The sequence below is a fragment of the Falco peregrinus genome, chromosome 5 (assembly GCF_023634155.1).
Source record: "Falco peregrinus isolate bFalPer1 chromosome 5, bFalPer1.pri, whole genome shotgun sequence".
Classification (NCBI taxonomy): Eukaryota; Metazoa; Chordata; class Aves; order Falconiformes; family Falconidae; genus Falco; species Falco peregrinus.
Window position 1 is genome coordinate 30,975,451 of NC_073725.1, and position 27,645 is coordinate 31,003,095.

The following is a 27,645-nucleotide window of genomic DNA, read 5'->3' on the forward strand; positions in this document are numbered from 1 at the left end:
GCAGTGAAAAGGGCAAAGTTGCCAAACTTGTGCCAACATGATCCAATGCAAAATTCCTTCCTGACCACAAATCTGATAATTAACATGATCCTGATCATGCAGTGAAGAAAAGACAAGATTCTTTGTACTCTTTCAAAGCATTGGTCCATCCCAGCCACAGCTGGGGACCAAACAATGGACAGTCTCTGATATTTCAGAGGCAAATGGGGAAAATAAACAATCAAAAAGTGCATACAACCAACTGTGTATTAGAGAATAGTCATCCAGACCCTAAAAAGGCCAGAGAAAGCCCCTGAAGAATGAGATTCAACAGTTATGTATCTTGTTTTTCAAGTTTCAATCCATTTTTGTAGTCTACTTCTGATATATTTTTTCCATAACCTTCTTTGAGGACAACAGACACTGCTTTTTTTAGGTTACTGCTATTTATATACCCTTTTTGATGTATATACATTTCAAAAAGGTAGATTTTAATGTGTTTAAAGAACTTAGCTAGTCTCATTATTATTACTAATGACTGATAGATATGTAGCACTTTCTGTAGTTCACTGTGTGGGGGTGTACAGTCAAAGCATCTCAACAGTTCCTCGCAGCTGATTCTCTCATTAAAAATATTGTTTAAATGAAGCAGGCATGCTAAACTGAAAACTGCTCCTGTAACTTTACTCTGGAAAATTTCCACCTGCATTAATATGGGATTTGCCATTCCACAACTATGGACCGTGTGTAGGTGAACCAGCTCTCAAAGCGCAGTCTCAGAGGGTTTGAAACCCCCCCGGGTTTCGTGAACAGCTCTCAGGGTTGACAGGAGAAGTTAAGCAAGAGAAGCAGAGCAGAAGTGAAACCTGGTCAAATCTGAGCACCTAGTTAGAAGGAGACCTACTGCAGCTCCATGGCACTGGAAAGCTAGCAAGTGCTGTTCCATGATAAATACAGATGTAGCAGGATAAAACTGTACCTTCTGTAAGAGAGGCCATCAGGGCACAATAATGGACCACTCCACATTGTAATCCATTGTGCCATCTACACATGCCCTAAGGTGGTTCTTCCAAAACAAGCCCTCCGTGCCTCTATCCATCCTTGTGTTACTTATCCCTATATTTTTGCAGACTAATCATTCCAAGACACAATACCTCAGATAAAGTTACACCAGTGCCTTACATCCCTTATCTTCTCCAGGCACACTCTAGGAACTTACCTACCTCTTCTGCTAACCTGAAAGCTACTACAGATAATTTGCATGTGACTTTCAAAAGCATATGAGCTTGTAATTGCCAGGGATAGTCTTCACCTTGCTCCTCTGAAGTGCTTAAAATGGTCCAGCCTTACTTCAAATCATGTAATCAACTGTTTTCTTCTGTCCAGCCTTACTTCAAATCATGTAATCAACTGTTTTCTTCTGTCAAACAGAACCAGAAATTCTTCTATTCTTATAGTTTGCAAAGCAATAACAATTTCAGAATAATTCTTCCTATTTTCTGTGATAAGTCTCAGAACTGACAGCTTCAAGTGTCAAAATAAGAAAAGTATCATTTTGACCATTTGTGACAGGGTCATAATATATGGTGAAGTCAAAGTTAACCCCGCTGTTAGTAAAACCTTTTACTAAATGCAATAGGCATGTATGTATACACTTGCTTCGTTATATAATGAGGACAGCATAAATTACTGATAAGTAATTTTGCTTTTGAAGCCAAAAACTACTGAACTCTCAAAGCTAATATAAGTCTGCCAAAGCTGTCTACAAAGCAGATGGAATGCATTAAAAAGTTCTCACTTTTTTTAAAATTACTGCAATTTTCCAAATAAAAGATTGTATTTTCTCCTTTGGAAACAAAATATATTTCACACTATTTCTTACGTTCTCTCTCCAGGGGTTGTTTAAAGACATTCTTGCTATTTCTCACTATAATTTTCACAGTTTAAAAGCCTTTTATCTTTATAAAGATCAGAAGCAGCTAAAATATAAAGTCAAATGTAAATAAGCAAAACACCATACCTCTTGAGCACACCATCCACACTCCGGACCCAAAGCAAGACACTTTGTGCATGTTACTGCATTTGAAGTGGCACATCTGTTTTCCGCTGCAATGAAACATAAAACCAAACATTCATGATTTATGATGATATGTGGGAATTGTAAAATACCTAATTTTAAACAAAGATTTCAAAAATTACTTCACCACATTAAGAGTGATGACAATGTATCCAAACAGAAGTAAAACAGAACAAAGGCAGCCCGGTGAAGGAATACTTGCAGCATTTTTTTTAATCTAGTCTAGAACTGTATGTACAGATTGAATGAAACTCCATTCTCAAAGCCAAATTTTTAAGATCCTGATTTAGAATAATTCTGAAGTGAAAGTTAATCTTTGGCATGTACCTTGCTGATTTACTGCCTAATAGAAAAAAATTTACCAGGTAGCTTATCTCTTCATAGACGTTTTCCTTTTAAGTCATTTACACTTGAATGAGTTATTCATTATTCACTCCGTATGGAACCCAAAATATTTTCTCACCTTCTATAAATATTCCCCCTCTGCACTTTCTGGAATGAATAGTTTCCCAGAAGAGGCAGATATTATTTTTTTTTTTTTCAGAAGCGAATACAAATTTATCCAACATTATGTGTGTCACAGATTGAAGACACATCATTTTATACTAAACAACTGCAAAAAATGTGCCTACTAACAGGTCTACCAGTGAAGTCCTTTATATCCTTTTCACATCTTTGTTTTATAGGTCATTGCTTAAGTTACTACTCTTTGCTATGAAACTATGGCAGTAGGAATTGAGAAGAGAATTTTCGAGGGCCTCGGTCAGCTCAATTTGAATGTCAGCGTTAGTGCATCCTTTCAGCACAAGACTCTTGTAGACCAATGCGCCTCTACACCAAACAGAAGATGCCTGCCAAGAGTTGTGCGGAAGGCACATAATATGACTCTTCAGTGCCCAGCACAGTAGTAGTGCTGTTTAACAGCACTGCTTTGTGGCATATTCAGCATGGCATATTATAAAACATACTGGAAACAAACAAACAAAAAAAGAATTACTGCATACTGGAAAGTCTAGATCTGTTAATTGGTCCATTGTGATAATGTGCATATCATCATATCAAAACAGTTTGAAGAAAGGTTTTTCATCCAAAGTTTTGGCTGCATGTACTGTCTCTCAGGCTATTTCTTTCCAACCTGTAGTAGTGCAAACCATCTTCTCTTTCCAAAGTAACTAGAGCAACTTCTCATAGTAAAAAGCTGTATCAGGCTAACATGTACTACAATATCTTTATTTAACTGATGTCACCTATGGAGTCAAAGATGAGATCCCTTACCATATGAACAGCTAGTGCTCAACAGGTCACTCTGAGTAACTGATGATCCAAAGAACTAGTGACGGCTTGCAAGTTAATAGTATCAACAACATATATACCATTATCAGTATTAACAAGATAGAAAGGCCTAGTGCAGCACAATTGCAGTGTTATACTGATAACACATATGTTTGTGGCAATTTTGTTCATTTCAAAGGTAAGACATATATTTATATTTTATATAAACTGCTGTTGACAATTTTTGCCATGCAGGCAATCTGAGAAAAAAAATGTATATAACAGGGTGAGCAACTCTTACAGATATGATAGAAACAATAAGCTGAAAAGCAGCCCAGGAAGGTGCTGGAACAGAGAGAAAACTGAGTAAAAGGTGGCAGAGGTGGGCAGGGATAAATAAAAGAGGAGTCACTAAGGACAGAAAAAAGAACAAGACAAAATCCAAAAGGTTCTTGTGTGTTATAAAAACAAACACAGCAAGTTTGATTTGGATGTGAAATGAGAGCAAGCTCATTCAGCACTGACACAATAAACATTTTTGCATTTGTAAGAAGATGGCAACAGCACTTTATGTTCTGCAGTCTGGAAGAGCAGACCTGGAGGCCACAGAAGAAGTTACCACAAACCACAGGAGAGAAGAAAGATGAAGATTCCAGGTAGGTACCAACATGCACAGGGTTGTACAGCTTGCCACAGATGCCTTTCTAAACAGTATTGGTAAAGCGCAGACACAGGATAAAAAGTTGTTGGAGAAAAAATAAAAGGAATGTAATTGTTCTTGGCACAGAATCATCACTCCCATCTTCAGCTTGATACCAAAGACAGTAGAGATAAAAGGCATTACAAGAAAAGGGGAGTAAAGTGATGGATGCAGTAAAAGTGTCAAAGGACAAGGAAAGATAAGAACTGCTGATCTGCAGCATAACAGCGGCTAAAGACCACCATGGGGCAAAACAGGGAGGAGATGACATGGACTTTCAAGTTACCGGTCGAGTTACCATCCACCATAAGAGACAGAGCTGTTGTGATAAGAATAAATAGTTGACAGGAAAAAAATGAGAGACCTGTGTTTCTAACTACACAGATAAGGAATAAGTCAAATTAATTCCTGTTCATCGGAATCAGTAAACCAAAGTAAACCAAATAATGAGGTTGGCCTAATTAATTTCCTGCAGTAATGTCTGGGACTCCTTTCTTAAAATGTATAATCCTATATGCATAACACACTTTTCCCAAAATTAAATGCCATCGACCATGTAACAAAACATTAATGTCTTACTGTAACGTGCACTTGCTAAAAAAAAAAAAAAAAAAGTATGCCTATGGCTGTAAAAACTGTACCATATTTCCAGATGCATTGGAAAACTGACTGAAGAATAACTGTCCAATTTTTTTTTTCCTGTACGGTTGGTTTATTGAATGTATTGAAGTTTGATTTAAGTTTATTAATACAGACTGTCTGGTAAAATAGTGTGTGTGGGGTAGTGGTGGTGGTGTGTGTGGGGGGGGGTGTGTGTGCGTGCGCACGCGCGTGCGTGTGTGTGTGTGTGTGTCTTTCTCAACCGCTACAGCAGAATCTTAAAATCCAGTTTGGATTTTCAATGTGATCATGGCAGAAGAAATGCTTTAACAAATGAGATACACAGTATTGCTGGATGCAAATCTCTGCTGATAACTCTCCAGCCTCAAGAGCTCCATTTTCGCAACATGAAGTCACGGATTGGCAATTGACGAGCTTGGTACCATTGGCTCAAAAAGTTGATTTTTTTTGAATAAAGAGAAACTTGAAAAACGTTTATTAATGCCCGAGACACACTCTGGCTACATCACTACTGTAGTTCCCAAGTACACAGTCCCTTATATCAGTAACATTTATGGACATGCTTTCATTCATGTTTATTATTTAGTTGTAAGTCTACTCTAAAACTGAAACTGATTTAGTATAAACTTCTAAGTTTCTTTTAAAAATCATATGCTAGCGCAAGAAACATTTTTTTTATGAGCTGGCTTAAAAAAGAACTGACATTTTTCCTGCCACTTCACCAAAAACAGAGTCCAGACAAGACTGAGTTACTGTTCAGCCAAACCTAAGGGCAAGTTTCTACTGGCTTAGTTATAGCTCATGTATGCCAAAAGGTATTTTCAACAAGGGCCAGATTTTGTACTGGGAACTGCACAGGCACACACATGTAATAAAAAGTGAGTGCAGCAGGTTAAACTGCACTTTTCCAGCCTCCTCCAGAAAATACAACTGTGCTCCAACGACTGCAGCTATTTACAGCGATCACAGGTGTGGCAAGCCTAAACTCTCAGCAAGACAAGACAAATATCATATGTATTATAATCATATCCTGCCTCCCTATTATGAAAATAACTTTATCGTGATCAGGGTATTTATCTCAGAGATGGAATAACAATAACACACACTGGCTTTGAGAGGGGATGTTAAACAGGTTTTCAAGCAGACAGCACTTTGCTGAAGTACAGCCAGGAATTCGGATTTATATCAACTTCACAGTTGCTACATGTTTGTGCTGGTTTTGGAGTGTGTACCACTTGCCTTCTTAAAAGAGAAAGCTAAAACATAACTAGCATCTTATACCCCATAGTCTTCAGACTAACTGAACACTAGCTAAGGCAAGAAGATGTGAAATTATCTAGCTTCTGCAGAGCTTTTCCCTTATATTCTGCATCCAATCTTGTTCCAGGGCAGCAATCAGCCAGGCTGTCCCTCTCCGCAGATCATGTGGCCTTCAGTAACTCGTGTGTAGCATCACTTATGAGGGAAGCTGCAGCTTTTATGCAGTATACTGCAGTTCCCTTCACCTTTCTGTCTTCGGGAGCTAATCAGCATGACTCCTGCAGAAGTGACAGCCAGTACCTGTCCCAGCTAACACACAGCTTTCCAGTTCACTTTGGCTGAATGTGCAGATACAATGAAAAGGACTGTAAAAATGCTACAGAGGGGGAATTTTTTTTCTGTGATAATTGTGTCTGACACTTAGTTGCTCAGATTACAAGGAAAAAATGAGTGCCTCTGCTTTAACTGCCAATCCTAAAACCTAATCCTGGAATTAGGGTTTTTTCCCCCTTTTTCCCAAACAAGCAATAATTCTCTCCACCTTGTGTGCATGCCATGCATTAAAAACACAGTTTGTCACCACCAGTTTTTCCAAGAGGGTTACAAGGTATGCCTCAAAATCAGCTTTAAGAGGTATTCACCCTTGCCCAGAAAAGGAGATTTCAACTTTAATACTGTACACCTATTATGCTTTATAATAAATGTCTAGGATTACTTGAGCAAAAATACTAGAGAACTTTTATTCCCTCTTCCTTTTTTCTATTACATACTGGACTTGTTAATTGGTTTCACTTCTCTAGTAATGGTGGTCCACTTCAGTTTCACTATTCAGACAGAAGCTAAGCTGTCTGAAAAGCTGATTTGAAAATACTGTTTACCAGCAAGAGAAGCAGCAGTAAACCAAAACTTGGCATGTAAGAGACATGTGCTTGCTGAGAAAAAGATGTGTAAAAGAAAGGTACAAAACATGACTGGCACTGTTAAATCCTGAGCCCTGGAAAAGTACTTCTGTAAACGTAGCAAGTGAGTAAGGGCAAAAATACTTCTGTACACATGGCCAGTGAGTAAAAAACACCTTTCCATTAAAACAAACAAGCAAATAAAAAGCCAACCCCAAACCAAAGAACACCCTAGACCACCTTTTTCTACTAGGCATTCAAGAAAAATAATAAGAAATCAAGAAAAATGGAGTATATTGCAAGAGATAAACCATAATGTGGTTACAAAGAAAGTAAGAGATATAAATGAGACATAAATAAGGTATATGTGCACATCTGGATAAATGCAGTGAAAAGCATCACTAGTAAACAAGTCCTGATGACTGCTACGGGCTCCAATTCCTAACTCTGCCAATGCCCCCTGATAGTTTTGAGGTTCCCCAATTAATCCACATTACCACACACAGTACCCTATGAATATGAGAGGCATTACTGAGAGCTACAAAAATGATTTAAAAAGCCATCAAAATGCAAAGTTATGCAGCAGTCTGACTCATTGTATGAGAGTTTGTGCTTTGCAAACTATGCAGCAAAATAACCAAGCTTGCACATTGTGCAAGCTGAGTGACGCCACTGGAGAGAACTGATGCTGGATATCAGCTGAACAAGGCAAAGGCAAAGGGGGAGGAGGAAAAGGGGGAGACCTCTGTCAACACAGCATTAGGAAAGCTCTGGCTGAAAAGGTCAGTCGTAGCTTACGCTGGAGGACAGCAAGTGTATCAGAAGCCTGCTGTGTAACGGCATGAGGAGATGGCGCTCCCAAGCAGTGTATGGACACTTCCATAATCAGGTAATAATATAGACTTTAGGCTTCAAGGAGGTCATCCTGACACCTCTCAGAGCTTCTGTGTGTCTTTCTTAGCCTCATCTTTCTGAGAAGTTCCATCACTTGTATGAATGTTGGACATCATTCAAGGGGGAAACCTGGAGAAGAGAAGCTTCAGGCAGATGCATATAACCTCGAGTTTTTCATGCATGTACATCAATTTAGAGGATTTCTTTATTTTGTCAGAAAGATGCATATAGCAGCATTTTGGAAAAGGTAAGCTACTGGTACAGTAGTTGGGACTCACAAACACAACATTCAAACCACAGCACCAAACATGACCTTGACTGGGCGAGACAGAGCTATTGACTACTCCTGACTGACTTTGTTCCCAAGCCGCAATACAGAATGAAAACAAGCATTGTAACCTTGATTTTTTTCACAACACAATTTATGTTTCTTGGCCAACTTTATTTTAGCCTTTCCTTTCTAAGAAACTTCCTGCTTTTACAGGAGATGGTTAAATTTTGTTGATGCAATCCATGGCTGCAAACAATGAGTCAAAGACTATTCGGCTTCTGAAACCAACCTGTTCTGTCTCTTGCAAATAAAAACATACAGGACAATTTACTCTGATTTCATCATTAGGAGAGACTCATTTCCCACAGCCATTAGCTTTTATGGCACAGGTTTGATGGTCCTGTTTGCACAGCTTTCCACCAATAAAAATGCAAAGCACATGGAACTAGAGAGCTTAAATCTTTTTTTTATTAAATCCCTTGATTTAGAGGGAACTTCAGGATGTGCAGAGCTGTGTTAATTCCCTTGTTTCCTGGGATGGAACACAGGCATAGGAGTCATTATACTTGAGTCATTTTCAGCTGCTAGAATCTCCCTTGGAGTTGGCCAGCTTGGATACAGTCCTGCTGCTTGAGCAAAGCCTGGAATGGCCACTGCAGTATTTCATTGCGAATTTAATTTCTGGTGTATTGGTAAGCAGTGCTAGCAGGTAGCACATCAACAATGTAGAGTAGCCAGTATATTCCTGTGTCTGCTATAAAGTCTTTACCTAAATATGAGGTCATGATGAACATAAAGGTAGACACAACTTTTTTTGCCTGTTTAAGAAGTTCAACCTTGAATAAAAGACAAGCCCAAGCTGTATCTCCCACCATCTTCTATACCTCACCTCCTCAAACCAGGCCCTCAGCTCCCAGTCGCCTCCCTAATCTACCTTTCTATTGCAGGTCTAGTACTCTCCAAATTGTTGCTCTCTGCCCAGTAAGAGCTTACCAGTACACCTCCTCCTGCACAAACCCAGCAGCAGTGCAGAGGATCAGCAACAGCTCAGAGCTATTTCTTCCCAAGAAGTGTCACCATAGACCATCTCATCCACAGGTTCTTAGCCCACAGCAATGCAAACAGCTCGCTACACTTACTTTTAGCTGCACACATGGTGAGCTGGAACAAACTTACTTGCATTTCAGACTGTAATTGTCAAACCTGAAAACCTAATGGAAGCAGTCCCTCAATTCTGAACACAAAATGATAACGAAATTGTGCTTCTACACAAGTTTTTTTATGAAACAAACCAAAAGCTCCAAACCAAAACCTGTGCACATCTGTGTATTAGGAAGACATGTCAGGGTTAAAACAAAACATTGAAGACATAATACATCGTTTACACTCACAATGAGAAAACCTCAGGAACATTAAATAAAAGCTAAGACTGGTATCAGAGATGATAACCACTACTCCTTAAGGACTTCTACGTAGTAGGTAGTGCACAAGTTTGGGAGGAGCATTTATTCAACAGGGCTATTTAAAAAATGCTATTGCCTTCTGGAATACAAAGTGTTTGGTGTTTATTATTTTTTATTTCAGTAATTCGTTTTTCAGTAGGTTTTTCAATCTCCAAACATGGTTATTGGCCCTGAGACAAATGGACTGTGATAAAAACTTTCTGGGATTTCTTCTAAATTATTTTTGTTACATTTATACTCTTTGAATGCAGAAACATTATGTGTCACATCTTAATTACCTGTGTGATAAAACACCACAAAAGCCTAAGAACCCATCTGATGATTAACAGCTGAATTAAAAGTCCTTCAAAGGTGAGTTAAACTACAGTGCTTTTCCGAATATATAGATAAAAAATGGATGAACACAAAAATCTTCTAATAGACTACTGAGAAATTAATTTCTCAAATATGAGATACATGCATTGTTCACAAGCAAAACAAAAAAATGAAACTCTTACCATACCTACCTAGGAACAGACACTGGCCAACCCCCATTTTAGGTTTATATAAGCCTGTTAGTTTTGTAAAATTTGGAGTGAAGATTACACAAAACATGACTACAGGATATAAAATATGCAGACTCACATAGTAACTGTAATCACTGGTGCACACATACTGTTTCAATGCAAGCTTCTGCAAGTAAATATTCACATATGTGTATGGTCTGCAGGTGCACTTTAAATGCTCTGTAAGGGACAGCCTTCAAACATGCAAATTCAAGATTTTAAACAGGTAGCAGTTTATTTAATATTCTGAAGTAATGCCACAACAGCAAAATGTGATCCAACAGTTTTGCTTAGATTAGAAGAGCATGCTTGCTGATGTCATTAGTTTTATTTAGGTAATTTTGCATCGTTTGTGCCAGAGTGTAAGTTTTCTCAAGTTTTCTTATCTCCTGGGAGCTCTGTCTGTACAAGAAGATGGGCTCTCGGTTCAGCTTTCCAGCAAGAAGTTCCCATCTGAGAGAAGCAAGTTACCCCCAGCACAATACTAACTCCTGTCACCCTGCAGAGATGACATGGAAATAAATCGTACTCTTAAGTACAGTAGAACAACTGGAATTCACTTAACCGAGTGCCCTTGAACACCGAGAAGGAATAGAATTTAATTTGGAAAGGGCCGTTACTGATTTAATCAGACTTGGACTACTTTTGTGATGCCACCATATATCATGTGACTACATTCATAACAAAGCTACAACAGCACAATACCAAAAATACTTAATTTTTCAAGATTTGAACCCAATGAAATACTGCTTCTAACAAATTCCAAGTCAATAGGCAGAGAAGGGGCCTGAAGAACAATAAAAATGAGCACCCAAGAAAAATCATTCCACCTGTCAGAAGCTGCATAATTTTCCTGCTCCAGTAACTGTAGTTCAAATCTCTTAGTATCTTTTGATAATATAAATACTTTAGATGCATTACTGTCACCACAGGTAATAGGAAAAAGTCACTGCAGGCATATGACAATGAAGTCATGGGAACCATAGAAACATATGAAGAAAAAAGTCAATTATGAGCTTTGCAAATTTTTCCATTTAGGCAAATATACAGTCTCAACTAGAAGTTGCTTTTTTGGCAACTTTCCAATGCTGTAAATTTGATCATCCTGAAACATTTTGCTCAAGGAGTTATTCTTGTTCTGCCACCAGAACAAGGGAGAATCCTGAATGACTGGCAAGAAGCTTACTTTTCTTCTTGAAGAAAGGTTCCATTACAGTGGACAGTGAACTAATTCATTAGAGCCCTACCTCCTCCCCAAAAGCTAAACTAAATAGCCCAAGTCCATTTATGTAAACCACCAAAAGAAAAAAAAAATAAATCTTTTAATAAAGTTCAAGCGCTTAGAAAAGAATAACAGACCATATCCTACTTTGTCCATCATAAATTATGCCTATTTAAGCAGATCAGAAGGAAGTATTACATCTTTCCACTGGTTAGACGGAAGTCAGCGATTAGTGATGTACACATACAGGAGCTTTGAAGATATATTTTGCTAGAAGGGAGGACATAAGTAGAAAATGAAAAAACAAGGCCTTAAGAATTTGATTTAAAAAAACCCAAACAAGTTTATTAACACAAAGGAATTGATATTATTTTCTAGATATTTTTTTTTCCAGTACATTCAACTTGAGAAGCCAGTTTTACACCAAAATGCCTGCACTACCAGTTACAGTAAAAGCACAGGACAGTCTATATATGAGTCCTGAAAGTATGACATATAATTTTAGTGTCATTAATGGAAGAACATCAAGCAAACTTTAAAGCTCAGGACACAAAGCCATTCCGCTTCCATTGTCCTCCTTACCCTGACAGAACCCATTAAATCCCAACCACAACCTAAGATACACCTATGCTGATACTAAAAAAGTACGGGTTTGCTATATGCAGGTTTTAACATGTATATTGGTCACAAATATAATAAATCCTGTATGTATGTAATTTTATTTGTACAATAAGGCTAATGTTTCTTATGACAGGCCTGTTCTAAAGTGAGATCCCTAGCTTCTAACTAAAGACTTACTCCCCAAAATAATGATTAATCTTTGTGAAAAAGTCTTGATAAATATCAGCACCCAAGTCAACTTACACAAATTTTACATGTAGTATCTTACGTTTCTCTTCTCATACTTCCTACCATTGATTAGTAGCTAACACTAATTTGTATCTAGTATTATAATCTAATACTAAATTGTCCCAGATTCAAGACACAATTAACATGGACATGTCATTATGAGTTATTCCTAGGGACTTGAAAAATATTACCAGCATTTATGCACTTTGTGAAGGCTAAAGTAGATTATAATCTGACATTTTAATGTCTCTTGTTGAACATACAACCAGATGAGGGCTCACTTGATGAAGATTTTCTTAAGCTTCCACAAAGCTCACATTCTGACATCTTTCTGATGCTATAGGGAGGTAAATTAAACTTAGATTGTATTTTTGTGGAAAATCAAATTTATTCATTCAGGCCTCTTGAATAATGGGGTATAATGCCTGCTTACTCATTTGTTGCAGTTCCAGACCTTTAAAGTTTAAGGGCCAGAAAAGAAGCTGCTGCCTCTTCAAACTGCTATACAGAATATTCTTGCTGCATGCAATCTTCAGTCTGCCTTCACAACTTTCTGCAGCAACAGCATGTCCTAAATGACATAGAGACAACCTTTGCAGAGCACCAAGAGCATGGTTATTGCTCTTCTAAGGTGGTAAAGTGCCCACCTCCTCCCTTTTCCCAGTCTCACCCCATCTCAGACATCTGTAGTATGTAAACATTGTATATACTATACATGCAACCACCAGTATCATTCAACTTGCAAAACCCATAAAATAAAAAAAACCCTACCACATAAACCCCCTAAAGAAACATGAAATTGCAACATATTATGAGAAGTGTACAATCTGCAAAGCAAATTTATGCATACCATGGCATCATATGCTCCTCGGGCAATGTGCAGAGAAGCAAACCTCCCCCTCGCTGTTCCTCAGAACTGCACCTACAGCCCTCTCAAACACCCAGGTTGGCTTTCCTGAAGATGGTCCAATAACCCTAGGGTGCAGATCACCCACACAGACTCAGGAAATTAAAACAGGGTTTTCTCTTCTTGGATTCTTTTAAGCCTTTAGGCAAAGTAGAACCCTCTCGGTGCTGACTATCCCATACACCACAGCTTCTTCCATTGAGTCCCAAAAGGAAATGGGCCATCACAGAAGAGAAATCAAACACCAGTTAAAGCTACCATGATGTATCATTTATTTCAGACTTTTTTGTGTGTGCAGGTACATTTCCTGACCACCCCTCTTCAAAAACAATTCTTCCATGGGTGGTTTAAATGGCTTTTCCTATTCCTTTGAGAACTAACAGAGTAATGATTTATGAAACTTTTGAACTAGAGGGAACACACATGAAAATCTGACATGACCACTGGCAAAACACCAAATATCCAGATGAGGGATTGTTAATGAATCTGTTTGGCATCAGAAGTCATGCTGTTGGGATAAATCAATTAACCGTTGTCCCTGCCGTGATCACAGTTCCTCTGTTTTCCCAAAACCCCTAACTGGTCTTTCCAAATGACACTCTAAAGACAACTGAAAATATCAACTTTTAAAGGGCGAAGAGATTTGTCAACCATGACTACGTCACAGAATTTTTATGTGACTGTGTTCAGCTCTTAAATTAGGGATAAAGATTTCCATGACATCCCATCCCTGTGTGCATATTACAAGTAAACTGTTTACTTGAGCTTCATACAGGAATGACCACCTAGTATTTCTGAAAGCACGAAATACCTTAGTTTTCAGATTTTAATATATGTAAAACCTGGTTTTAAGACACTGCTGAGATCTGAACCAATGTCCTCTGTTAACTGTCATTCCTCAGTATTTAAGCCCTACATGTTCCATGTGCTTATACAGCAGATAAAAACTATAGCGTTTCAACAGTTTAGTTTCTGAATAAAGCAAAGGAACTGTCTCCACTGAAGCGCGCACTTACACAACTGGTTAACACAATGCATACATGTGCTCTCGCTGTAGAATTCAGCTTTTATTCAGTTCACTGGTTTACATCTTTAGGAGTCTGTCAGATTTTAGTGTTCAAATATAAATTTGGGATCTGTAGAAATCACTATGGAACTAGCTCCATTCTTATGTCAGGTATTTGTTTTTGTTGGCTTAGTAAACTGCAAATTCCCTTTGGTGAGACTTACTGAACAAGGGACCCTTTGTAGAAGGCGGCAACACTAACCTTTTTATCTGAGCTTACAGAACCTGTAACTCGGGGCTTGCAACTTCACAGCGTTGTGAGATTTCCTTTTGTGCTCCTCATAACTCCAAACCTGAGACCAAATTCTACCTTTATTTATCCCCAAGCAGTAATTCACATCTGAAATTGCAGTCTGCAGAACAAATACTTCAGGTAGCATCAAACCGTCCATATTTCTATTAGCAGAGCCACAAATGCTCCAACAAGAATGAATAAATTTGAGTTCCATGTACATTTCATATTCATTCCAGTCTCTTTTAGAACTGGAGATTCAATGCAACAGATATGCAGATTCTGCCAACTCTGCACATAAATAAACTGAAGTTGCTAATGGCACAGGAACAGCATGATGCTCTTCTCCATGCCCAGCACTGTCAACGCAGAAGCAAAGAGGAGTTGCTGCTTCAACAAAGCTGTGCTATTTAGCTGTACATGGGGCTGCTGCGCAGTCTCTCAGAGCAGTCTGCATAAGTTCAAAGAATCCAGGTGATGTTGCAGTGGTTGACTGAGCTATCACAACCAAAAGTAAAAACCACACAACAACAGTAAGAATGAAAATTTTCATGTGTTCATTCACAGAAAAACAAAATAAACCCCTCTTCTTGCTTCAGCTGTGGGTCTAGCCTGTACAGTGGCTATGTGTGAAGGAAAGAATTAAGTATGACTTTCAGCTTTCATGAATTAGCAGAGGTTTCAAATGAAAAGGAAAAAACAAGGTCTATCAGAATTATGGTCTGCCCAGTCTGGGAGCTGTTGTCACAATAAACACGTAACCCATGACGTATCACCCATGTATATTTTCACTGTCAAGCAGAACAAAGAGACCAAGCATCCTTTGGCGCAAAAGCCCCATGCACAATCTTCCCCTGCAGGCATTCTGTTCTGATGCATCATTTGCACTACTGTGTACCCAGGAGCTACATTCATGAGCCAGCACAACACTGCACTCAGGCACCAAAAACATCCTCTCCATAAAGTTTCAATTAGCCTTTCAACTCAATTACACTGCATAGAAAAGAATCCGGGATACTAAATACAAGTCATGTTTCATAAAAATGTAATAATATTATATTTTATTTTTCCTATTGACATTTAGTTTGGTTTTGAATTCAAAAGATGAAGCCAAAAAAGCAAAATAAATTATCCTACGAAAGTTAACAAATTATTCCATTGTTTATAATAGCACTGGGCAAAGCCCACTGAATTAGGCATGAATTTGTCACATATGCAATAAAGAACTTAAGACTAATACATTGTTCCCATTGTAAATCTTATTTTTAGAGGTTACATGTTAACATTTTAAATTAACTCCAGGCTTAAACTTGGAATATGCCATTATTCCACAAGGGGAAAAAGAAAAATGAGGAAAGGTGACTGAGAACTTGATCTGCTTTTCTGACCACCACCAGTTAAGCAGGATCCTTCGTGAAATACTTGACGAACCTGAGAGCCGTGTCTGATCAGCTGCTGTACGATCTAAGGTACGTTCGCAGAAACTCCTCTCAGCCTGCAGGCATCAAAACTGCTGCCCGGGGCTTTGAGAAGCCCTTCCACAGTTTGGGGGGGTACCCACATTTACCGGAGCCTTTGCCAGCACCAGTGCCAGAGCTCCCGGGGAACTGTCAGCACGCACGTAAACCAAGGTAAAGAGCAGATCCTTCCCGTAACCCTTTTAACCACTGTAAACCCTGCCGCTAAATGCCGTACCAATGATGTAAACCCGAGTGTTTTCATCCCTGAGAACTGCCCATCCGCAGCCTGTGACCCGCCGGGGGGCGTCTCTCTGCTGCTTCTCGGGCGCGTGCAGAGGGTGACCGGGCACCTCAGGACCCGCAGCACCCTGGAGTGCGACCCTCCCCGTGGCTCCCCACGCTCCCGGGGAGCTGCCACGGCTCCGCCGAGGCTGGGCGCTCCCGGGATGGACAGCTAAGTCCCGGGCACTAGCGGCGCCCCAGCCGCCCCAGCCCGGCTCTGCCCGCAGGTACCTCCGCCCGGCAGCTCCGCCCGGCAGGCCGGGGCGGCGGGTGCCCGCAGCGAACCCGTGTGCCCCAGGGGCAGCCGCCTCGGCCGGCCGTGCCCTCCGCCCACGCACGGACCCCGCGCGAAAGCCGAGCCCAACCACAACCCCAGCCGGCCACGGGCACGGCGAGCAACCCGAGGGGCTCGGCAACTTACGGCGCTGGCAGAGTCCCGGCACGGCCGCCAGCAGCCGGGCCGCCCCCAGGAGGGCTCCGGGACCGCGCTGGCACCTGGGCACGGAGACGATCCCCGCGGCGAGGCACGCCAGCAGCGGCACCCACATCATGCGCCGCGGCCGGCACCGCTCCCGCTCCGTCGCCCTCTCCTCGCGGCCGTGTCTCGGCGCCGCGGCGCGCTCAGTCCCGGCCCCCGCGGGGGCGGCGGCGGGGCCGGGGGAGGGGCGGCGGCGGGCCCGGCACAGGTAGGGCGCGCGGCGGCGGCGGGGCGGGCGCGGGCCGCCGCATCTCAGGGGCAGCGCCCGCCGCGCCCCCGCGCCCCGCCAAGGGCGGCCCCCCGGCGGCGGCGGGGCCGCGGCCGAGCGCGGAGAGCGGCTCCCTCCATCCGCCTCCAGCACGGCGCGCAAGGGGCGCCCGGCCGCCCGCCCGGCCCAGCCGCGGGGAGGCACTCGGCACCGCGCGGGGAGCGGCGCAGGCCCCGCACCTCGCTCGGGGAAACAACCGCCCGGCGGCTGTCCCCGCCTCCCCCGTCCGTCCCCGCCGCGCAGCCCCGCCGGGGCGCCGCGCCGCCAGGTGGGCGCTGCCCGCCGCCGTCCCGAGCCGCTGCCGGGGCCGCTTCTCCGCGCCGCGGGGCCGGGGCGCTGGGAGGGGGGCACGGGAGCGCGGCCGGCGGCGATGCGCCGCCGCTGCCGCCCAGGCCGCCCGCGGAGCCGCCGGGCCCCGCCGCGGCCGGTGCGCGCCGGGCCCGCGGGTCCCCCCCGTTGCTAGGAGACGGCAGCGGGGCAGGTTCCGCGGCGGGGGGCGGGCGGAGGCGGGGCCGAGCCCGGCGGTGAAGTCACTGCGCCCGCCCGCGCCTCTTTGTTCCGCGGCGGCCGTGGTTCGCCGCGGGGAGGCGGGCGAAGGCCTCGGACGCGGTGCTGCGACGTCCGCCAGCCGCCTCTCGGCCCCGTGCGGCGGACGGCGACCCTGTCAGCAGCCCTCGGCCGTGCCGGCGGGTGCTGCCCCCCCCGCCGTGGGAAGCCGGCCGCCGCCGGCGCTCGCTCCTGCCACCCTCGCGCCCCACGTCGCTGCCCCCGACCTCAGGAACACCGCCGGGCGCCCCCTCCCCGGGCCGGCACGGCGCCTGGCCGCAGCGCTCCCCCTCAGCCCCCGCCGCCTCCGAGTTCTTCGTGTTACCTAAAAACACCTCCCCGCCTTTAATCGCTCCTGTTGCTCTCCCCGAATAGATTCTGCTCGGAGTTTCCACCCCTCCGGGCGAAGTGGGAGTAACGCAAAGGTTAACCGTGCCCTGGGCCGGGCGGAAAGTACCTCGCCGTGCGGGCCAGGAAAGCCCCGCCGGGCCTAGGTGCGTTCTCCAGCCCGCCCGCACCGCCCGGCCCTGCTCCGCTTCCCCGCACCCCTCGCGCACCGGGCACCTGGGCCTGCCGGGCGGCGGCGGCCGGGCCGGGCCGGGCCTGGCTGGGCGCTGGGCCCCGCCGCGGGGGCAGGTGTGCCGGCCGCGGGGCCTCCGGACCGAGTGCCGAGCCCGCGATAACCGTCTCCGTGTCATCGCTTCGTTTTGTTGCTACCCAACAGCTGTCAGTGCGCAGGATCCCAAAATAGTGTCTCAGTGCGGCGTCCAGGTTTGCCTGTGCAGGGTACAACGTTCATAAATCATGCAGATGCAACCAGTGGAAGTACACTGCTGCTTCACAGGCTTTGTGAATAAAAGGCTGCTGAAGCATTTTCAGACCCTGTGCTAACCTTGCGGGGCTGAGATAAGGGTGGTTTATCATCTGCATGTCAGAGGTCAGAAGCCAAATGCACACTGGGTTTGTTCAAGGCTGCTGAGGAAGAGATGGCAATGGAGCAGTCCTACACTCCCACTCTTGGGAGTTTTTAAATGTTGTATCATATATCTGCTTCATCTTTGTAAAATCCCCTCTTTTCAGACATTCGAATGTCATTCCTCAAGCGACCACGGCCCAAATAGGGATATAGGATGTGAGAAAGCCATGTGCAGTGATGGTAACGGGATAGGGTAGCATCTATGCGACTTCAAATATTGTGGCATCCTTGACCTAAAAGCTCTTATTTCAGAGGTCACAATTTCAAACTGTGTAAGTGGTGAGCTACCAGTCCCATGACAGCTTGGTTGGGTGCAATTTTCTGAAATGAATGCACTTGTGGCAGATGAACAAAACTCAATTTATTCCTGTTTGACACTATGTCGAACTCCTGGGTCACAATGTTGCAAAGTCATAGCGATTCAAATGTATCTGGAAAAAAGGCTCCAGGATGAGACATAAAGAAATTTGGGGAAATATCTTTAAGCAAAGTCCCAGCAGAAGCAGAAGTCACTGAAACTGAGGTCTCTCTGCTTTGAGATTTTTACCTGCATAGTCTTCAGTAATGCTGATGGGAGGAAGAATACAGCTAATACTCCATATGGATATGTTCTGTATGAATCTCTTTATCAGGCCTTAAATTATCGTAAGCATTGTACAGAAAATGGCTCTGTCTTCAACAGCATGAAGTATCTTGTGAATTTCTAAGCATAGGCTGTTTACCATGCAAATAGGAAACAGAGTCCTTACAGGCACTACTCCTGATGAGGATGACATCTAGGGATTTGGCATTCTGGGCAGAAAGACAATACCTGCTGTCTAACGTGGAAGAAAAAAAAATGGATAGTTTTCATAAAAAATCTGAGAATAAGTAACCAGAACAACACTTTAGTCATTAGCTTAAACACTGAGAACATAATGTAAAGGATGCCAGTACTGGGTGACAGCTATGCACCCTGAATAGTAAAAGCCACCAGTATCAGCAGTAACAAAGCCAAGAGCTGAAGGTGCCAATAGCTGAGGCCTCTATGAGTTGAGGTCACTGTAAATATTCAGAGCATTCTACTGATTTATGTAAAATGCAGCTTCTCCCTGTTTCTTTAGCTTCATTCCTTCCATAGTGAAATACAAAGACTTAAAAATATTTACTTTGCAGCAATAGCATCTTTGAATATATTGTTGTATAGGCAGTGTTTATAATGCAATGATGTAAGCTGCATCTCAGAGAACATTACACAGGAGATTTGAATAATTCTGGTTTTGCAAGTGGAAAAACTGAATCTCTAGGGTTGCATAAAAGACATGTAGCAAGGAGTTTAAGACCAGTGGAACTGGATTTAAGTCTCAGTCCATTGTCCTATCCACAGGGCCATGAATGTCTGAAGTAATGTGGTTGTGGATCCCCATACTCGGAGATACTTGACACTCAGCTGAACAAGTTCCTGAGCGGCCTGATCTAATTGGACATGTGTTGAGCAGAGGGCTGGTTGGGCCTTGTGGGGCTTTTTCCACTCTAGGTTTTTTAATGAATTTTTATGGTGTAAAGTGTGTAATTCTCTGTTCTTATATTGTATGTATACAAAATTTCTTGAAGTGTTATAACTGTGGTTTCTTTCCAGTATTTACATTTGCTTTATTGAAAACAAAATATAATTTTCTATTACAGTGCTGGTGAATAGCCTTTCTTTTCAGGAAACAGTTTTAAAAATGTTGCATCTACAATGAGTGTTCACTAGAGTCAAAAAACCCAAAGCATTTCTTACAAAAAACATGTTCCTTTTTTGGTTGAATATTTCCAACTATCTTTGATGTGCCATTTCAAGGGGGAGAGTCCAAACCGAGATTGCAAAGGGAAGATTGATGGTGTTTCACAACCGCTAATATCAAAACTTTTTTGAAATCAAAAATGCATTATGTGTTCATTAGCCTGTCACGTGATTTCTTACATTATCATGGCATCCTAGACATGATTAAAATCCCCATAGAAAGCATTTTCGTATACTTAGATTAATTGCACTTTCCTCCTACTTCCCCATTTTAGTAAGTTAAAATCTTGCTGGAGTACAGTAGTTGTGGATTTGGTCGCTTCACTTGATCCTACTGACATGCAAAATGTATTTCTTTGCTGTATAACTAAATCAAAGGATCACACGCTTGCCTGTCAGATACAATTGCATTTGCTATAGGTTGGGTTCTTTTTTTTACACAAAACTTGCATCTAAATTGCATCTGTTTCATATAAAAAAAGTCAGTGTATTTTGCAAATCTTTCATAACCCATCAATTTCAAGTGATGGAACAATTCAAAGTCAATAGCTGTTCCCAAGAAACAGATTGTCAAGGTGTCATGGGCCTCTCCCTGAGCAGTGTGGACTATGAATGATCCACCTATGCTGGTTTTTATATCCAATAAAATGCTACATAAAATTCCAGCTGCCCAATGCAGTATACAAAAGTTTTGATAAAATATAATTATATAATTTTGACAAAGTTTTGATGCATTTAAATACAAGACATTAAAACTATGCACATTGTTTCTCATTTCTAGGCTCAGTTCTCACTGTAAAACTGTAACGTCAGCTTTCAAAACAATATTTACTCCCCCAAGTAGTATTTTCCATTATTTTTTTCATTAATACCTACCTTAGTTACCAGTCCATGTTACTGAATTTCCTGATGCACATGGCACAAGGAGAGAATTGTGCATTTTAAAGAAAAACAATAATCCAAAATGACCAATACTCTAAATAGTTTTTTCATTAAGGCTTCCATTGATTTCACATTGGCATGTCATGTGGGCTTACAAATCTTACTTGGGTTTGCAACTCCAGTGGCTTCAGTAGGCCTGTATGAAGCAATCTGGCAACATCTGAAGTGTTACCTTTTTGCATTTACCTTCTCAACACTTTACAGTTTGGTCAATGTTATACAGAGACAGGAGGAATAACACCTTCTATTTTTCATACGTTCAGCCTGGTGACTTGTGTATATTGTGTCTAACTGTTGTTCTTATTCAACATTTCTTTGTGTGGGTTTGACTATCAGATGATTTTTTTCCTGGTCTAAGTGCCAGCAATATTTCCTCCCTTCTGCTCTTCTGTAGAGAATTACTTGCAAAACCCCAGCGGTACAATTCCCTTATTTTCTTATATAACCAATTGAATTCTAAAATTTGCATATTAAAAAATAGAGTATGTAGTCCTCCAGAAATTCCATATCTTGATCGTGTGTGCTTCAGTGCTTCCCAGAAGTGTGTGTTGTAAGACAATAGACCTGAGATATTTTACACCATTGCGAGAAAAAAAAATTGCAATGCAGATGGATTCTCAACCAAAATGGTGAGCATGCAGTTGAGACAGAGACAGTAGTAGCTTCTCAGGTGAGAAGGTATCAGACTGTTTAGGGTTTAGTAGGTGAAAACCAGTGGTTTAAGATCTATACAGACACTGATTTCCAGGGACATCTGTAGTACAGACAGCTGATCTGTAAATTAGCGTTGAGGGGGGGCCTCAGTGAAGGTGTCCTCCTCTGTTTCGGAAAGGGTAGGATGATTTTTCTAGAGACAAGCAAGCATAAGAAATTATCTATATAATCCAACAAAGATACTCAAAAGCATAAACCCATGTATTGTAACAAGTGGTTGAAGCCTGGGGCTGTTTACTGAAATGCTCGAATAATCTTGTTCTGGAAGTATTTACTGAAAAAACCCCAGCAGTATATTCAGTTGAACAGATGTATTCTAAAAGAAGAACATTTTAGCTGTTGCCACATGCAGACTTTTAAAGAACACTGTTACACTTGAGATTTTTTGGTACTTCCACTATGCTTTTTTATGTGACGGAACTGGTATTTGAGATAGAAGTGTTTTCTTCCTTTTGACAAATAAACTTGTGGTGTGCTTTGACAGCCTTTCTGACTTCAGAAAGAGCTCCCCTGTGGCCTGTGTTTAAAGTATAAAATTTACCTGGGGTTCTTCTAAATGCTGTCATTAATATTTTCCAGATATCACATCACAGATTTACAGACACTGCAGCTTGATTTCTGGAAGGAATAGGATAGAAGAGCAGTAGCCAGATAGGTTACTTCATTAACCTTATTTCAGTAGGACTTTTGCCTGAAGGACCGAAGACCAGACCCTGTGTTACTAATCTTTGTGCCATTTGCCTCTTTTCCTTCAATGACTATCAGAGAATGAAGAGCATATCATTTTACTTAGTTTTATATTCACAAAGGACTGCATCTTACCCCAAAACAGTCATTACAGTTTTGATGCTAACTGTATGGGTTTCCAGCTCCGCAGAGGATGGGTTTCCTCTTGATAGGTTTAGGTGTAGATCCACAGACACTAAGGCTGCTGAACTCCTCTGAAAATATACATATCAAAGGACAGTTTGTGACATAAACAAATATTATTTTCATTTCTCAGAGGAGCAACAGCCACTGTGAAGTTCAGCAGCAGATATGGACTTTTATCAGGTTTGGTTGGTTTTTTTTTTTTGTATTATTGCAAGCTGAAACTGTCCACAGTACACTGGCACTCCTTGTGTTACTATCTTCTTTTACCTCCACCCTTTTTCTTCTGTTCTTGTTGCCTGTCTCCTACCTTTCTCTCTGATACTTGAAAAAGGTATGTAACCACCACTTACTGCTGAGAGCCAGCTTAGGTGCAAATCAAGTGACTGTGTTACACCTCGGGGTTTTTAATTTTTCTTTTTTCCTTTTTTTAAAAATTTTCATTTTTCGTTTTCATTTCATTTATATTCTTCCTCAAAATTTATTTTTTCCTCTTTTTTTTTTTTTTTTGCATTGAAGACTATTACTCCTGCCTCCTCACTGCAAAAAAAATATTTTTTCACTCTTTCTTCTCATGATTTTTTTTCCCCAGTCACTTTGGGGGGATCCTCAGATACTTTACAGGCCTCATGCTTTCCCTGTCTACCCCCTCCCTGCTTCTTGCACTTCCCTGATGGAGTCTGAAGGTCACGATTGCTGCTGATACAGCTAACTCAAGCAGTGCTGCAGTTTCTCCCTCATCCTCTTTCTGTGATGATATCACCTCTTCTCTGTCCCCAGGATTTAAGATACTGGGTTACCAAAGGGGGATATGAAATATTCCATAATAATACAGCAGGCCTGACAACATTTTGGAAAGTTTTCAGAGAAAACTCCCAGGTAAGCCCCTGTCACCATTATCTCACTCGTATTTCCCAGAGGTTTCCTATGTAATGTTTTACAAGGAACTGGTAGAAAGAAAAAGTTAGAATATAGTGGAGAAATACTAGGAAATATTTCTTGGGACTTCTGAAAGATTGAAGTTCCTCCTGAGAAACTATTGAGGAAATTAAGTGTAAGAGGTTGAAAGGGAAAGTTGTTGTTTAGAAACAGCACTAGTATTGTTTAACAGAAATTAAAGTTGATTTTTGGTACAGAATAAGCTCTATAGTTCACTCTCAAAAAGTATCCTACAGTTAAAACACGGAAGTTTTTAAGTGGGTGATAGATGAATACAAATCATTTCTCCTGTCCATAGCTAAGCTGCTCAATCTGATGCATTGAGCAGTGGCCAATGAGTGGAAAAATCCCACAGACAAACTCTGTGTGTGTGGCAGAGGGGGAAGTGGGAGAGGTGGGGAACAGGGACGGGGAGGGTGTGTTTTTCCAGAATTATCACAGGTTTTGAGCCTCTGATAGGATTTCATCTGCTCTTGTCCTCAGCCTTGGAGTGTGGTGTGCCCATTAGGGGCAGGATGCTTGTTCTCTACGGGGCATTTATCTGCATACCCCCTCTCCACTCTCACTGCTAACGTGACAAAAAAAAATCAAGAATGTTTAATGGTGAGATGGAGGAAGAATGGAGGCAGATGGGGACATTTGGAAATAATTAAAAAAAACCATTACTTACTGAGTTTTGTAATTGTGTCAAATATCTGTCTGTACATATATCTCCTTACCTCTCACATCCTGCTTATCCTTACATTGTTATTTTGTCATAGGAGCATGTATGTTTGGGCAGCACCTCGCACAAGTTCATCCCTACTTCTGAATATTTTTATTCATATTAATAAATCTGCTCTTGTCTAATTCCAGGATGTAGTAGAGCTGTAGTTACTAGTTTTGCTGTTTTCCCTTTATGCTATAATAAAGCTAAGATTCTTTTTAAAATAATGTATAATTAACTTGTGGAATTCACTGATTCCAGATAAGAACTTTGTACGATTTAAAAGTAGATGAGATATTTACATGAACTTTATGTGCCTTTAACTGTAAAAAGTGTAAATTTGAGATAAAAATTCATAATGAAGATAAGCTTTCATGCTTCAGAACAAGAACCAACCACTGCGTGGGGCTGCAGAGAAATTTTCCCTGCAGCCATATAGTGATGTGGTCTTTTAAAGATGATTTCTTTGCCTTTGCTGAAGCATCTGGTATTGACCGTTACTGAAGTCTGAATAGGGCATGAGAGGGACTGTGGGATTCATGTGTTGCTAAAGAACAGACACCACTTTGGGACAGATACTTCTAGCCTGAGTTGAGGCAGCCTAGAAGTAACAATTGTTTGATAACATTTAAAGAGTTGGTATAAACTGAGGACCAAATTAAGGTCACGCTGTTAGCATATACTTGGTAAGAGTACACAGCTACCTTTAGGATTTGCCAGATCTTATCTTTTATCTCAAATGGAAAATATTTTACATAATTAAATTACAGTCAAACTAGTAATTTGTTCCTTTAGAATTTAGTTAATGTGATACTGTACCAGCAAATAATCCTTGTGTGACATGACACGCTAATAAACGCTGGAAGCTGAGGAGAAGTAGAGGTTGCAAAATAGTTTAGTAAGCCTAACTGAGTTAGAAGAAAAAATGTTTCTGATTAGACTTCTTTGGCTCCATTTTCGATCACGGGTGGTCTGTAATTCAAGACTCAATAGTTGTATGAGAGACAGTCTATAGATCAAACAGAAGTGTTAAGGTTAATGGAGAAATTGCCAGGTGAAGTTGTATAGCCTATATAACATGGGAGGTCAGAAAAGTTAATCACTATATTCTTTCTCATTTCAATTCTATCAGTTTTCTAAGTGTCTGCATTTCTGCTGGCAATTAACAAAACTGTATGACTTGGATTTGGAAGAAAATGGAACACAAAATGTTAATTTGCAGGAGATGTGTCCAGGCTGACCCTGAAACGAGTAAGGATTACATTACATCAAGTTAAACAAATTTCACCATGCTCAACAGAAGAATACAGGTGCAAAACTGAAGTAAAAGAGAAAACAGCCAGCACCATAAGCTGTACAATATCAGTGATACGCACCTTACTTTTGCACAAACCATCATAATAATAACTGCTGTGGAAGGTTATGATCTCAAGAGATGTGATCAGTGTCATATACTCAAATATAACTGTGTGTGCCCCAGAAGTCATAGTCATATGGACCACTCAGAAGGACAGAAGAGAATGACTAGATCTTTTGCTCTTAGCCGTTAACTGTCTCTCAGGGAATACTGCATGTACACTATGATCACAGCTCGAAAATGCACAGTTATGAATTTACTGATTACTTGTGGGTTTTCATTTTTATGATGAGGGCCAAAATGATGCTGTCACTAAGCTTCTTCCCATGTGTGGGTGGAAACCACTAGTTCTCTGTAGACTCTTGGTTTATTTTTTAGTGCATCTTTGTCAGTTGGTCAGTCCACTTCCCTATAAGAACATGAGAGGTGTCTTTCCTGTAGGAGGAGAGGGTAAACCAAAAATAAAACAGATCAGATCCTGTGAGGAGTCAAAATGGAGTTGGGTGTGTAAATCAGGATTAAACTTCAAAACCAAAAAGCAGCAAAAATGCAGTTCTTTGTTGGCCAGAAATTTTTTGAGTCTATGATGGTGTAGGGTTTTTTTTTCTCCTGAAATACCTCCTACTTAGTTTGCTCTTTTGTTTACTGTTTGTGCTCCAGGTTGTAGGATGATGAACTCATCACAGAAATGATAAAGAGAATGTGCATTAGTATTACTCCAACACTAAAAAGTTGACTACAACTTAATTGCAAGCTATAGGTTGATTCTGTAGTAGTTTTGCATGTATACTGTGGCCACATCACTTCAGAGCCCTCTTTCTCCTTGTTCAGATCCCACTCTATATTCTACAGCCTACCAAAAAGTTTTGATGAGATCCACTTATAAAGTAAAACACAACATTCACTGTATAATGTTATGAATTCTAGATACATAGATACATTAGAAAAAGGTGTCTTGACATGTTCATTGAAATTGAAAATTTTATAACAGATTCAAAATACCTTAGTAAGAAGTTGGTATTGCCCACTTAATACAGACACTGTGAATAAAAAACAATGATTTTGAGTTAATTGATGAAAATTAAAGATAGTTGTAGCTAGAGAGTTGAGGCAAAATTTTGCCTGTTGGTGCAAAAAGGAGCCAGTGGCCAGTGTTTCTTTTCCATCTGAGCTCCTGCTATTTCCAAGTAGCTTGAATTTCTAAAGACTGCCTAAAGAGAGCAATCTCTCCTCTGTTGAGAGCATAAGACCTATACAACCTGCCTGCTACCCCTGTCGCGTTACCCAAATGGTGGCTGGGCACACCATCCCCTTTTGCTCTTGAGCTATCTGTTGCTTGGTAGTTTATTCTTTTTTTTTTTTTTTTTTAAATATTGTTTCTTTGTTCTGACTTTCTTCTTTTACCAAAACCAAGTAGTGTCTACTGTTTTCTCCCCCTAATTTTTAGATTGGCTTTTAAATCCAAAATATATATAGAGAGAAGAAATTACTTCTGGAGTGCTTGTTGAACTAGTGTGGGTTTTTTCCTTGCTTGTTTTTTTTTCCTTGTTTTTGTTTCTTTTTCTTCCAACATCTCCCCACCCCACCCCCCGCCCCCAGTCTCTTTCAGCCATAGCGACTGTAGAAGCTGCCTGTAACAATAATAGGCAAGCATTTTTCCATTCCAAACAGAAATGGAGCCTGATGGTATCCCTATAAAGGAATATACGAAACCTTTAGGTGGCAGCCAAGGGCTACAGTTTGGATTCCTAGATTTATTAGTTGTGTGGTTTATGGTCTCTGCTTCAGGTGGCAAAGAGGACAGGATGAAGAATTAATTTATTATCCATCCAAAAGCAAAGCAGAAGAAATGTCACACAGGTGAAATTTTTTGAAATGCTGGGTTTGTCTAGATATACAGGAATGCACCTAGGAGCTCTTTCTGTGGTCTGTTACCTTTCTGCCACCCTCTGTCTCCTTCAAAGTACTCGTAAAAGAACACCCTAAAGCCTGACATCTTACTCCTGTTGATAAATTTGTTATAAAAATGGCATTCAATATAGTGCTTTCATATTGTATTCAGAATGTGAACGATAACACGTGTCT

General features: G+C 41.4%; 1 protein-coding gene across 7 annotated transcripts in view; it reads right to left on the reverse strand.

Moving 5' to 3' along the window:
• Positions 1 to 17,176, reverse strand: part of ITGB8 (integrin subunit beta 8) — a 69,149-nt gene extending 51,973 nt beyond the window's left edge. For 6 of the 7 annotated variants that reach the window (XR_008747225.1, XR_008747224.1, XM_055804090.1 and 3 more), the window contains exons 1-2: positions 16,421 to 17,176; positions 2,000 to 2,085 (exon numbers count right to left, since the gene is read on the reverse strand). Coding sequence is in view for 4 of the 7 variants with exons in the window: in XM_055804090.1 (XP_055660065.1) it covers positions 2,000 to 2,085; positions 16,421 to 16,550 (216 nt within the window). In the remaining 3 variants the exon portion in view is untranslated. The remainder of the gene's footprint in view (positions 1 to 1,999; positions 2,086 to 16,420) is intronic. The other variant, XM_055804094.1, reaches the window with a different exon arrangement.
• Between the last annotated feature and the right edge of the window lie 10,469 nt (positions 17,177 to 27,645).